This window comes from Carassius carassius, chromosome 49 (genome assembly GCF_963082965.1).
Source record: "Carassius carassius chromosome 49, fCarCar2.1, whole genome shotgun sequence".
In the NCBI taxonomy this organism is placed as follows: Eukaryota; Metazoa; Chordata; class Actinopteri; order Cypriniformes; family Cyprinidae; genus Carassius; species Carassius carassius.
The window spans coordinates 20322547-20335788 of record NC_081803.1 but is presented as its reverse complement, the minus strand read 5'-3'; the positions used below and the strand labels follow the sequence as shown (position 1 = coordinate 20335788).

Sequence of the window (13242 nt, the reverse complement as noted above, 5' to 3'; positions counted from 1 at the left end):
TTGTAAACTAATACATTTACTTTTTCAGGATTTCCTTGAGGAATAGAAATTCAAAAGAATATAATTTATTCAAATTAAAATTATTAAGGTCTTTACTGTCAATTTACTGTACAAATCATTTTAATGCATCCTTGCTGGATAAAAGTACTAATTTCTTAAAAAGGAAATCTCCTAACGGTGGTGTTCTTTAAAAAACATTTTCATCATAAACTAGCTAAATGATTTTTTTGAAGTTTATGTTATGCCTTCATTATTTCACATGACAAATTGATCCTTGTGTCTGTTTTGTCTGATGAGCTCTACATAACAGATGTTGGATTTGGAAACTCCCGTCAGCATAATGTGCACTTTCTAGCCCTCTAAAACAATCGCTCATAATCTGCCGGCAACTGATTTAACTTCCTAATTGGATGAATAACTCTGAAGCCTTTAAAAGATTTGAAACACTGGACATCAGAACAAAAGAGATTACACAGTCCGGGTAATCCATCAGAGGAAGTCACACTTCAAATGATGGCTTTGGCATTCTCATTCTCCTTCATCCACTAGAAACTAAAATAAGAGTATTCAATGTCAACATACCATCCAAAGAAGGGACGACGGTTTTCCTCAGAGCGAGGACCAGGCCAAGCGGAGAGCCAAAGAGGAAGAAGTCAGATACTTCGAAGTCAAACTTTCCCAAAGCACCTCCTCCTTCTAGCATGGTACTGCTGCTGGACCGGCGAGAACCCGGATCGGTCCTCAAAACGCTGGAGTGCAGACTACATAAACGCATTCATTATTATTATTATTATTATATATTTTTAGAATGGCTTTAACTATATTATTTCAACCTCACTGATATAGAAATGTCAGGAAATGTATAATCTAAAAATAATAAAATAAAACTCATTCAAAAATTCTAAATTTATATTTATTTTTAAACAAAACTATTGCAGAGTTCATACTTTTTGTACAAAATAAAAAAAAGATAGGTTTATTAGTTTTCATGATTATTAGAGAAGTTTTTGTTACTTATTTTCATTCAGATAAATTTGCTACAGAGCCATTTAGATTTTTGAAGCACTTAGACTGATTCATTTAAAAGATTTACAATTTGAATAAATATCCATTTTTTAAATAAAATATTGCAGCGTTCACACAGAGTAATATTCCATGACCATAAACAAAAAGTTTATGATTACTGGAGAAGGATTTTTAATTCAAATGATTTTGATTCAGATCAATTTACTAAAGAATCATTTAGATTTTTGAACCACTTTAACCGATTCATTTTTGACCACTTTGCCTGTGATTCATTTGATTCAAAAGATTTGACTGAAAATAATGTTTTACTCGACACAAAATGTAAATCTAGTCAATGTAATGTAATTGATTGTAGTATTAAAATATTAACTAAATTATTAATTTATTTACAAATTTGTATTTTTAATTTTATTACTATTTCCAGGTATTCCATGATCGTGAAAACACTTGTACAAAATATCCATAATATATAATAACACACATACTATTACATATCTAAAATTTAATAGCATCTTGTATTTTTTACTCCTGGGATTTACTGTTTGAAATATAAAAATAATCCTCAATATTATCTGCTTAATCAACAAGCTAAAAAAACTGGCAATATCGAGCAGTCCATTTTAAACTCTCTGTAGCTGTGGCTCACCTGGTCAGGAAGGCCTGGTGCTGTTTGATGGTGTCGAGCTCGTAGGTGGAGGAGTCACTGCGTTTGCGGGGCAGCTGTTTTTTGGGGTCGTCCGGACCGCTGGTGCGAGGGATGTCTATATTACTGCGGCTGAGGTGCCGACTGCCCTCCAGAGTCAAACCCGAGCCTGAACCCGAGCAGTGAGTGCTGTTTATAATGATCCCCGGTGACAGCAGGTCAGTGTCCTGCAGAGCAAGCGAATGAGTGCTTAGTATTACAGCGGGCAGCATTTCTCTTGCTCTTTTGAAATGAAAGAGTTTGATGTGTTACAGTAAGTGTCACACTTTCAAATACAAAAGGATGCCATTTGTCTTATCGGTTTTGTTGTGATTCATTAAGGGTAATTAATCACTTTCTGGATGTGTGTGTGTGTGTGTGTGTGTGTGTGTGCTCTTGTTTTTGTGACATATCAGGACACAACTCTGTATAATGACATGGGTATGACACAGGTATTACAAGGAGAGGGTGACTAATGAGGACATAACCCATGTCCCCATTTTTCAAAATGCTTATAAATCATAAAGAATGAGTTTTTTTGAGAAAGTAAAAATGCACAAAGTTTCCTGTGAGGGTTAGGGTTAGGTGTAGGGTCTTAGAATATACAGTTTGCACAGTATAAAAACCATTACGCCTATGGGATGGACCCACTTTTCACAAAAACAAAGTGTGTGTGTGTTCACCTGGACACTAACAATGCTTCCGCGTCGGCTGCTGTTTTGACTTTCTGACACAGTGACGTTGCTACTGCAGAGAGCATCAAATCCCAGAATGCCTCCCACACAGTCACCAATCAGACACACCTGCACAGACACGCATTACATCACATACAGAGAGTCGTGTGCTGGGCAATGAACGAGGGAAATGATCATTTAAAAAGCAACATTCACAACACTTCCATGATGCGACACATAGTGTCACTGATGCATGATTTATCAAATTGCTAGCATGTTTCCAACATGATTTAACACAACTGACCTGTCCGGTGAAAGTGGCTCCCTCCAGGGATTTGATGAAGTCACCGTAGACCTGATTGGCTCGCACTATGACCGTTGCCACAGCATCCTGGTACTGTGGTGCAGAGGTGGCCAATAGGGGCAGGGCGGCCAGAGGGATGTGATCCTGACTGTTGGAGAGGCAGCCTTCGTCATAGCTGTAGGGACTCAAACTGTGTAAAGGACACAAGAACAGAGAGCATGCTGGGTCATTAACAGCCACAAACAGTCTTATAAACTGGATTAGCATGTATAATGCCATACTACCATACTACTCTTTCTGCAGCATTCATGCAACACTCTACTGCATTTACCATTTAGAGCGCACTGCACTGAATACTATACCACAAAAGGTGTAATGAATTAAATAATATTAAAAGCAATTAAACATCTTTTTTCACTCCTTGTTCAACTGGGCTGCGAAAAATTAAGATATTTTACACAAAACTGGATGATCGGGAGTTTTTTTTGCTTACTGGTTAAATGACGACTGGATGTTACTTATTGAATGAATTATGTTATACAGTGTCACTGACAATGTAGCATACTATTTAAGTGATTTATATATATATATATATATATATATATATATATATATAATTTTATAACTGGTGCAAAAAAATAATATACAATATTAAACTGTATACTAACTAATAAAAATAAAATTCACATTTAAAAATAAAAACAAATTTAATTCAAATATACCAATAAAGAGTACTTCTCTTTTCTATTATTTATTATTATGAAGTTATAATAAAAAAATAAATAAGTATTTATTATTGTTATTATCATCATCATTAAATTTTTTTTGAATAATTAACTAGCTGATTAATTGCAGGGACTCTCTGAAAACATTAATGATAATTTTAATCTATTTTTCTCCTATATAAAATAAAAAAAAACATTAATTCATTCATTTATTTCTTAATTAAAAAGTTAAAAAGTATTAATTAATAAATTAGTACATAAATAAATAAAGTATTTTTTACAATAATTTTTAAGCAATAATTCTAATATTTTTTTTTAATACCAAATAAATACAATTATTTATCACTATACCTTCAGAATAATAAACAATTATTAAATAAATAAATCAAAATTACATTCTGGAAACATTATTATGCTATAATCTTAATTTATTTTTCTATATCAAATAAATAAAAGCATGTATGTATTTATACATTTATGGAAAATAAATAAATAAATAAATAAATAATTGTATTTATTACAGGGACTTTCTGGAAACATGATTAAGAAATAATTCTAATCTATTTTTTTCTATACCAAATAAATACAATTATTTATTATTACTATATAATAAAAATACAATTATAAAATAAATTGATAAATAAATTGTGTTTTCAGTTTAAGTTAACCACACTACTGAATGACTACCAGAGGTCTTGTTTATTCTCCTGGAGGTGGTTTGAGTGTGTGTTCATGCTCACTTTGACACCAGAGAGAAGGCCTCCACACACACCGCTGGACACGGGACCAGGCGGATGGCAATGCGGCCCAATGCAGCGGGGTAATGAACCCGCATCACAGCATCGAACGCGCTGCCGATGGTGTTGACGTCTGCCTGCTTGCCGTTCTGGTCTCCGCTGCCTGTATCCAGGATGTTGCCACCGTGCAGGACCAGGATGAGAACGTGGATCTTGGATGGCTGTAAGCACTGCTGTGAGGAACAGTCCTGAGGGACACATTTGGACAGCTGTTTCTGCAGCTGTATACGGTTCATTTAAAACATCCACACACACTCGTGAAACATGCTATTGTGAAAGAGGACGACTTACTAACAAACAACACGGTACAGACCGCAACAGCAGGCTTCCGGAAATAAAAATCCCATTCAAAATCTCCATAGATATTTCAATATTCAGTTAAAACACATAAATCTTTTAAGACCTACCATGAGAAACAGACATATGTTTCACTAGAAACCACCTCACAAGTGTGTAAACTCAAATTACTAAATTAACTAAAATTAGCTACCTAATGTGGGAGTGCTGTGAGATAAAGAATAAAATAGCATAAAATATAGCAGTGGTGATTTCGAATAAGAAGCTCTTTTTATGTTGATTATGACATTTTGGCTGACTTCACTGTCATAGAATTGATTGCTCATTATTTATTATGCTCAATATTAGAAATGATAATGCATAATGGTTTATGCCAGTTACATGTACAGTACAGATTTTTTTTAATATTCAAAATAATATGCTTAAGAAAACTAAAATAAAATATACTAATAAAAAGAAGACAATGAACGTCCTTCATAGACACTGCAGTGATTTAGGTTTAAAACGCATAAATACTCCGTACATATCAAACAATCGGTTATAACAGACAAAGTTACAAACAGTTACTCACACGTGTGTGGTGCCACATTACTGTGGGATCCAACATATTCCACACAGCATTGTATTTTAGTTTCAATCTTTCCTGAAAATGTCTTGTTTGTAAACGAATCCGCAGTAAAATGAAGTGAAAAAAGGTTCTTACTGACACGGTCTGGATCTTCATTAAAAAAAAAATTCATCCACTCTTTCCTAAAGTTGAGATTATAAAGAAGGCAATGCAAAGACTGTGTTTTTCCACAACTTGGCACTAAACAGCCTCTCGTTTTTGGAGCATCTTTGTTGTACATGCGCGAATCAGTGGTCGGGGCTAAACAGGCAGTGATGTATAATCAGTGGGAGGGGCTAAACAGGCAGTGATGTAGAATCAGTGGGAGGAGCTAAACAGGCAGTGATGTAGAAACAGTGGGAGGGGCTAAACAGACATTGATGTAGAATCAGTGGGAGGGGCTAAACAGGCAGTGATGTAGAATCAGTGGGAGGGGCTAAACAGGCAGTGATGTAGAATCAGTGGGGGGGCTAAACAGGCAGTGATGTAGAATCAGTGGGGGGGGCTAAACAGGCAGTGATTAAAAAACAGTGGGAGGGGCTAAACAGGCAGTGATGTAGAATCAGTGGGAGGGGCTAAACAGGCAGTGTTGTGTAGAAACAGTGGGAGGAGCTAAACAGGCAGTGATGTAGAAACAGTGGGAGGGGCTAAACAGGCAGTGATGTAGAAACAGTGGGAGGAGCTAAACAGGCAGTGATTAGAAACAGTGGGAGGGGCTAAACAGGCAGTGATGTAGAAACAGTGGGAGGGGCTAAACAGGCAGTGATGTAGAAACAGTGGGAGGGGCTAAACAGGCAGTGATGTAGAAACAGTGGGAGGGGCTAAACAGGCAGTGATGTAGAATCAGTGGGAGGGGCTAAACATGCAGTGTGATGTAGAAACAGTGGGAGGAGCTAAACAGGCAGTGATGTACAGTAGAATCAGTGGAAGGGGCTAAACATGCAGTGATGTAGATTCAGTGGGAGGGGCTAAACAGGCAGTGTGATGTAGAAACAGTGGGAGGGGCTAAACAGGCAGTGATGTACAGTAGAATCAGTGGAAGGGGCTAAACAGCCAGTGATGTAGAAACAGTGGGAGGGGCTAAACAGGCAGTGATGTAGAAACAGTGGGAGGGGCTAAACAGGCAGTGCTGTAGAATCAGTGGGCAGGGCTAAACAGGCAGTTCTATAGAATCAGTGGGAGGGGCTAAACTGCCAGTGCTGTAGAATCAGTGGGCAGGACTAAACAGGCAGTGCTCTAGAATCAGTGGACGGGGCTAAAAGGGCAGTGCTATAGAATCAGTGGGAGGGGCTAAACTGCCAGTGCTGTAGAATCAGTGGGCAGGACTAAACAGGCAGTGCTGTAGAATAAGTGGGCGGGGCTAATAAGGCAGTACTCTAGAATCAGTGGGCGGGGCTAAACAGGCAGTGATGAAGAAGCAGGCATTTATCATCTTCTGCGGAAGCAGGGTTTACCCGCTCTATTACGTCATAAAGTGTCACATTCCACAAGCTGTCGTTTTGGTAAAACAGCTTCAATTTAAGCTCTTTTTGGACTAACAAGAAAGTTTTGAGTTCTGAAACTGAGTTTTCACAGTACGTACAATGACCTCTTATACTGCATGTCACAAGATCAAGGGAATTTTGATTTCTCAGTTCATGAAGCCTTTAATATTAGTTCATGAAGCATTAACTGAAATTAATTAACAATGACCAATACATCGGTTACAGTATTTTTATTTTTTAATTTTTTTTATTATTTTACAGTATCTTTGTTAAATTTTATTAAAACAAACAAACAAATGTTTATTTTTAGTTCAAGTTAGCTCAGGTACATTAAATCATGCTACCAGATACAGCTTTTATTTATTTTAATAATGCATTACTAAATGATGAAATTAACATTAACTAAGACTAAGTGTTTTTTGTAGTTTTTTTGTTCATGGTAATTAATGTAGTTTACCCATGTTAACAAATGGAAGCTTGTTGTAAAGCATTGCTAAATATTAAATCTGAATACATTTATTGTTACTGTTAATATTATTCTTATTTTAAGATTTATTTTACATTTTTATATGTATTAACATATTTATAAAAAAAAACTTCGTATTATTTAAACTTTATCTTCTTCTCTATAAAGGCCAAAATGTTTGGTATTATGCACATGTGAAACTAACTGAATAATGAATCTAGACTGCATTCATTTCACAAACTGTATTGAATGGGGAAAAACACTTCCAGAGCCCAGACTGCTGAAAAAGCAGGCATCACCGTTGTCTTAATAAAGATTGTTTCGATAAAACCTCTACGCTACAGAAGAACTACATGTCTATATCTAAAGAGTGCGTCTACAACACTTCTGATACCATAAAATGCTGTTTGATGGTAGGGCTGGGCGGTATATCGATATACATTTTATAAGCGATATGGTATGAAGCAATACCATTTATACTGATATACAGTAGTTTGATACGAGCACATCTGAACAACAGCAGAGGATGCAGAGTGAAACTGCATAATACAGTTTTTCCAAAACATGAGACATGCTTATATTAAGGGCTTTAAAACAGCTGATTAAATATAGTTAAAATGTCTAATTTAAAGCGTCTCGCCCCGTCAGTGTCCTGAAGACACGTGCTGTTTAATGTGTTCGAGATGTACTCTTTTCCTCAATGCATAACTTTCACAGGTATGTTCTCCATCTGTAAATGCTAGAAAGTCCTAGAAATTTTCCATTTTTTCAGGAGTGCATGAGCCTAAATATGTAGAAACAATGTAGAAAATACCAAAATATACACTGTTCATCCAAAAAATTACTAAGATGTGTTTTTTTTGGCCATATCGCCTGTTAGACTTCACTAAACACATGCACAACAAACAGATGGACTGCATTGTAAGAGAAGCTCAATAATTCTGACTAAAATTGTAAAAAAATAAAATAAAATACATTTTGCTAAAATATTTGTAGTTGGACAATAAATGTGCCATCTTCAGAATTTTAAAGTGTATTTTACGATAGCAGTGACTGTAAAGTGACTTTTTATTTTAAGTTCTGTTCTTTAGTTCTTCTGCTTGTTTTTGTTTTTAGTGTAATGTTACAATGTAATGTGTTTTTAGCCCTTTTTTGCACACAATATCCCATAGCCTATATGGTTACTTTCACTATATTTGTTTTCATTTTCTTTAATATAAACATTGTTTCACTGGACAAAATTGGGCAGTATTAAATAAATAAATATTTTTAATGCAACTAGAAAAATGTAGAAAATTTCAAAATATACACCATTCATCCAAAAAATACTAAGATTAGATACTAAGGCCATATCGCCCAGCTCTATTTCAGGGTAAAGATAACAAAACTCTAAGCAAAAACAACACAATCTGTATGAATAACTGCAACAATACAGCAAAACGCCTTTGATTCTACATAACTTGTGCGGATGTAAACAGACTGGTGTCGCTGTGACTCACAGCTGGGTGTTTGCGTGCTGTACGTCGACGCTTATGGACGCTGCAGCGCCACATGGATCTGCGTCTCTGCGGACCAGAGTTAAAGAGCACTGAGATCATCCCAAAGTCCCTCAACCCCTGATCGTGCTCTTCCACCACACGTCCCCATCAATCCCTTCACACCATGGAACTTGACCTTAATACGAGTACATACTGAGCCCACCTTTGCAGTGACAGACCGCAGTTCCATTGTGTCAAAGGTCATAGGGATTCTACAATGATAGTGTGGCGTAGGGATGTAACGATATCAAAATCTCACGGTACAATACAATTTCGATATTGACCTCACGGTACGATATTTATTGCGATATTGTGGAAAAGCTCACGGTATTGTTAAATAGCTCACGATAGTGTTTGTGATGATAATAGCGAAAAAATGCTGACACTTATTCTGCTTTTGCCAGTCAACAGGCAATTTATTGTTGTATTTATGGATCCATGACAACATAAAACGCTGATCACATAGTGCTTTTAAAGTGCAAGTTGTAGTCAGGAACATCAATATTCTGTATAGTAATATTTGGTTGCATAACTGATGCTTCTGTGCAATGTTCAAAGTTAAGGAGCAACTAGAACAATTGTAAACAATAGGGAATTCCCTTTAAGTGCAAACAAAGATCAAGTTAAGTCAGGTTTAAATGTGCAAGGCAAATAAAAGCAGCCTTTTAAAACTGGTATTTAGGAACATAACTTAAACTTAAATAAAATAGTCAGTCAAAAAGCTTTTTAAAAAACACTGACCTATCATTTAGCTTATGGTCACGTTTTTCATCAGAAAGATCAAAATATCTACATTGCAAGGGAGAAGAAAAAAAAACTGTAAAAAAATGCTTAAATAGTCTGGCAAAAAGCCTTCTGAAAAACACTGAACTATCCTTTAGCTAATGTTCAAGTTTTTCTTTAGAAAGATCAAAAGATTTACTGCAGAAAAGGGACGTAAATCACACGCTATGTATTCCACGATGTACCTCGTGATTTCTTGAGCCCTTGCGCTGTTGTGTGGCATAGTTGTTGAAAATGCCTCCTTCAGGGTTTTTTGACCGGACAGGACTTTCTTTGTGAGAGAATTTGCGTTTTTTGACACGGCGAAACCAAAATGTTTCCAGACATCTGATTTAAAAGCTGCTGGGGCAGGCACAATCTCAACTTTGGTTTTGTTTTTTTCATCCTTACAAGTATCGCTGTCGGCCATGCTGGCTTGCTGTGAGCTTGTGTGGACAGCGAGCAATCCTATTGGCTTAACAACGGTTGTTGTGACGACGCAGTGCAAAGGATCATGGTCTATGTAGTTAACAATGATTTGTTCCACGGGACTGTGTTTATTCCTCTTGCTTTTTGACAGACACCTGTCCTTTTAATATTGTAACCCAACCACGACGATATCGAGACACGTTTACCACCGCGATACCACGATATCGTCAATATCGTTACATCCCTAGTGTGGCGTTGATGCAAAATGAAAGCATTGTTGCACAACATACCCTCACAGAAGCTCCAATGCTTTTTGTACCCGTTTTTATGTTGGCATAAACACAGCATGACTGAATTTCTGCTCCGTTGGCATGAGTACAGATCAATGCATTTTTCACTGCTGTGGCTGCATTAACAGTACGACACTGCTGCATAAATATGCATTATGTGTAACCTTCATGTTGAAGTACATTTCCATTGATCTTAAATGGGAAAGTGTGCATGAAAATGCACTACTGCAGACATACCTCATGGAGTCGCTCCACGCTGGCAGTCCCAGAAAACTCCCCACACGACTCTTGATAGTCAACTAGAAACATTAAAACGTAACATTAATGTGCTTAATGCAGGGGGAAAAAATATTCACATATTCATCATGATTTATCTCACACTAACATGCATTGATGGAAACGAAAAAATAACATCATAAAAAAAACTGAAGTACTAATAAAAATAATAATGTATTAAAATAACTGTATCATAATTATTCATTTATATATATATATTTATAAATAAAAAATAAAAAAAGATAACAAAATAAAGTCAAATTAATAATTTTTTTAATTAATATGAATAAAGTATAGAATTACTGCATTTCGTTGACTTGTACCTTACATGTGCAATGAAAAAGCTGAATCTAATCTAATCTAATTACTACTAATAATAATGTATTCAAATAATTTAACGAATATTTACACACACTTTAAATTGTATTATTATTAATATATTACATGTGTGTCCAAACTCAATTCATAACTATTAAATTAATAATTAAAAATAATATTTAAAGGAGGGGGTACAATGGTGTTTCGTGTATTCAGAGTTGTTCACAGTGTTAAAGAGATGGATTCTCAGGCTAAACATGGCCAAAGTTTAAAAAAATAATTTAGAAGAATGACTGAGAATTTCTGTGCCGAAAATCTTACATTCGGGTTGGTACAAGTTTCAGCTGGTTTTTTTGATCGTGGATCTAATGACGTAGACGAGAGCGGAACTCCTTATATGAGCATTTCTCCCAGAAAAGCGCGCCCGCGCACACATTATTAACCAGAGGAGAGCGAGACCGCGCACATTAACACGCTTCAAAATCGTTGGCAGCGCTGCATAGGATATGTTCGTGAATGCCTCCAAATAAGTGTGTTTTTGGATGTGAGGGAAAGTTTACCATGTTAAGCTTCCCCAAGAACTCAGCGTTACATGAACAGTGGATGCAGCAAGCCTTTTTCCAGATGCCCCAAACAATCGGAAAGGAGCTTCATCTGAGAATATGACTTTGCCCCAGTCCTCAGCAGTCCATTCACTATACTTTCTGCAGAAGATCAATCTGTCCCTGATGTTTTTTTGGAGAGAAGTGGCTTCTTTGCTGCCCTTCTTGACACCAGGCCATCTTCCAAAAGTCTTGGCCTCACTGTGCGTGCAGATGCGCTCACACCTGCCTGCTGCCATTCCTGAGCAAGCTCTGCACTGGTGGCACTCCCATCCCGCAGCTGAATCCTCTTTAGGAGACGATCCTGGCGCTTGCTGGACTTTCTTGGACGCCCTGAAGCCTTCTTTACAAGAATTGAACCTCTTTCCTTGAAGTTCTTGATGATCCTATAAATTGTTGATTTAGGTGCAATCTTAGTAGCCACAATATCCTTGCCTGTGAAGCCATTTTTATGCAACGCAATGATGGCTGCATGCGTTTCTTTGCAGGTCACCATGGTTAACAATGGAAGAACAATGATTTCAAGCATTACCCTCCTTTTAACATGTCAAGTCTGCCATTCTAACCCAATCAGCCTGACATAATGATCTCCAGCCTTGTGCTCGTCAACATTCTCACCTGAGTTAACAAGACGATTACTGAAATGATCTCAGCAGATCCTTTATTGACAGCAATGAAATGCAGTGGAAAGGTTTTTTTGGGATTAAGTTAATTTTCATGGCAAAGAAGGACTATGCAATTCATCTGATCACTCTTCATAACATTCTGGAGTATATGCAAATTGCTATTATAAAAACTTAAGCAGCAACTTTTCCAATTTCCAATATTTATGTAATTCTCAAAACTTTTGGCCACGACTGTAAGTACAATTGCATCAGATTTCTGTCTTTTGTTAGAAATCTGCAGATAAGTGAATATATGTTAATGGTAACAACACGAAACATCAGTATTATAGGTCCACTCACGGCACGCCTCCAGGAGCTTGGCTTTTTCTGGAAAGAATTGGAAAGCTGTATTTTCCTTTTATAAATATTATAAAACTAAAGACTTTTTGGATATATGAAGGATGCAGTACTACTCTATAGGTACTCAAGATTAACATGAGATTAGGTGAAATGGTGTATGTTATGTACCCTTTAAAAATATATATCTAAATTACTTAAAATATTAATAATAAATTAGTATTATAAATAGTATTAAATATAATATTTTATAATTCAAATATATTTATAAAAAGTTAAATAATATGATTATTATAGAAATCTATTATTATTACTGAAAGAAACCTAGTGTTAGACTTTCATTTGAACATGGGTTACATCATAAGTGTAAAAACCTCCATGGGATGAGTCCGGCGAGCAGCAAGATTTGTCTCGCAAACAGCATGGAATTCAGTGTAATAAGTGTTCCATAATCTCACACTGTTTGACACAGACTTTAACCTCCTCAGAGTCGATGGGGCTCCTTTACCGCTAATCCTATTAAAGATGTGAAAATCTCTGTATTTGGAGCATGAATGGAAAAAAAACTCCTTCCAGCGGGCTCGGCTTACGCATGACAAAACCAAAGCACTGGAAAAATAATATACCAAAATACCCCCCTACAATCTGAGAGCGTGTCGGATGGGTGAAGACAATCTCTGCATACCCTGGGCTTCCTCTGCCTCCGCTGTATCGATTTTATCCATCAGATCGTTGGAGCTCCATTTGGTGATCTCCTTGGTAAAGATGTCCTCATTGTCAGACAAGTCCTCTGAGGAACAAGGATTCAGACTTTAGTAAATAACAGATTGCCATGAGCACCTTTGAAAACTGAGGATCTAGCCTGCATTACCGTGAGCGTCAAAGAACTCGTCATCTGTGCTGTCATCCGAATCTCTGGCGATGCTCTGCATGCGCCATTCAGAAATGCTGTGACGTGAAGGACTTCCTGCACACGCACACATTAAAGACAAATAATAAATCA

At 36.5% G+C, this 13242-nt stretch overlaps 1 protein-coding gene across 5 annotated transcripts in view; it reads right to left on the bottom strand.

Moving 5' to 3' along the window:
• Positions 1-13242, bottom strand: part of LOC132132740 (membrane-associated phosphatidylinositol transfer protein 2-like) — an 81712-nt gene that overhangs the window by 18749 nt on the left and 49721 nt on the right. For all 5 annotated transcript variants that reach the window (XM_059545245.1, XM_059545247.1, XM_059545248.1 and 2 more), the window contains exons 7-14: positions 13111-13206; positions 12925-13029; positions 10319-10380; positions 4152-4396; positions 2687-2876; positions 2404-2511; positions 1673-1896; positions 583-761 (exon numbers count right to left, since the gene is read on the bottom strand). In XM_059545245.1, the coding sequence (XP_059401228.1) occupies positions 583-761; positions 1673-1896; positions 2404-2511; positions 2687-2876; positions 4152-4396; positions 10319-10380; positions 12925-13029; positions 13111-13206 (1209 nt within the window). The remainder of the gene's footprint in view (positions 1-582; positions 762-1672; positions 1897-2403; positions 2512-2686; positions 2877-4151; positions 4397-10318; positions 10381-12924; positions 13030-13110; positions 13207-13242) is intronic.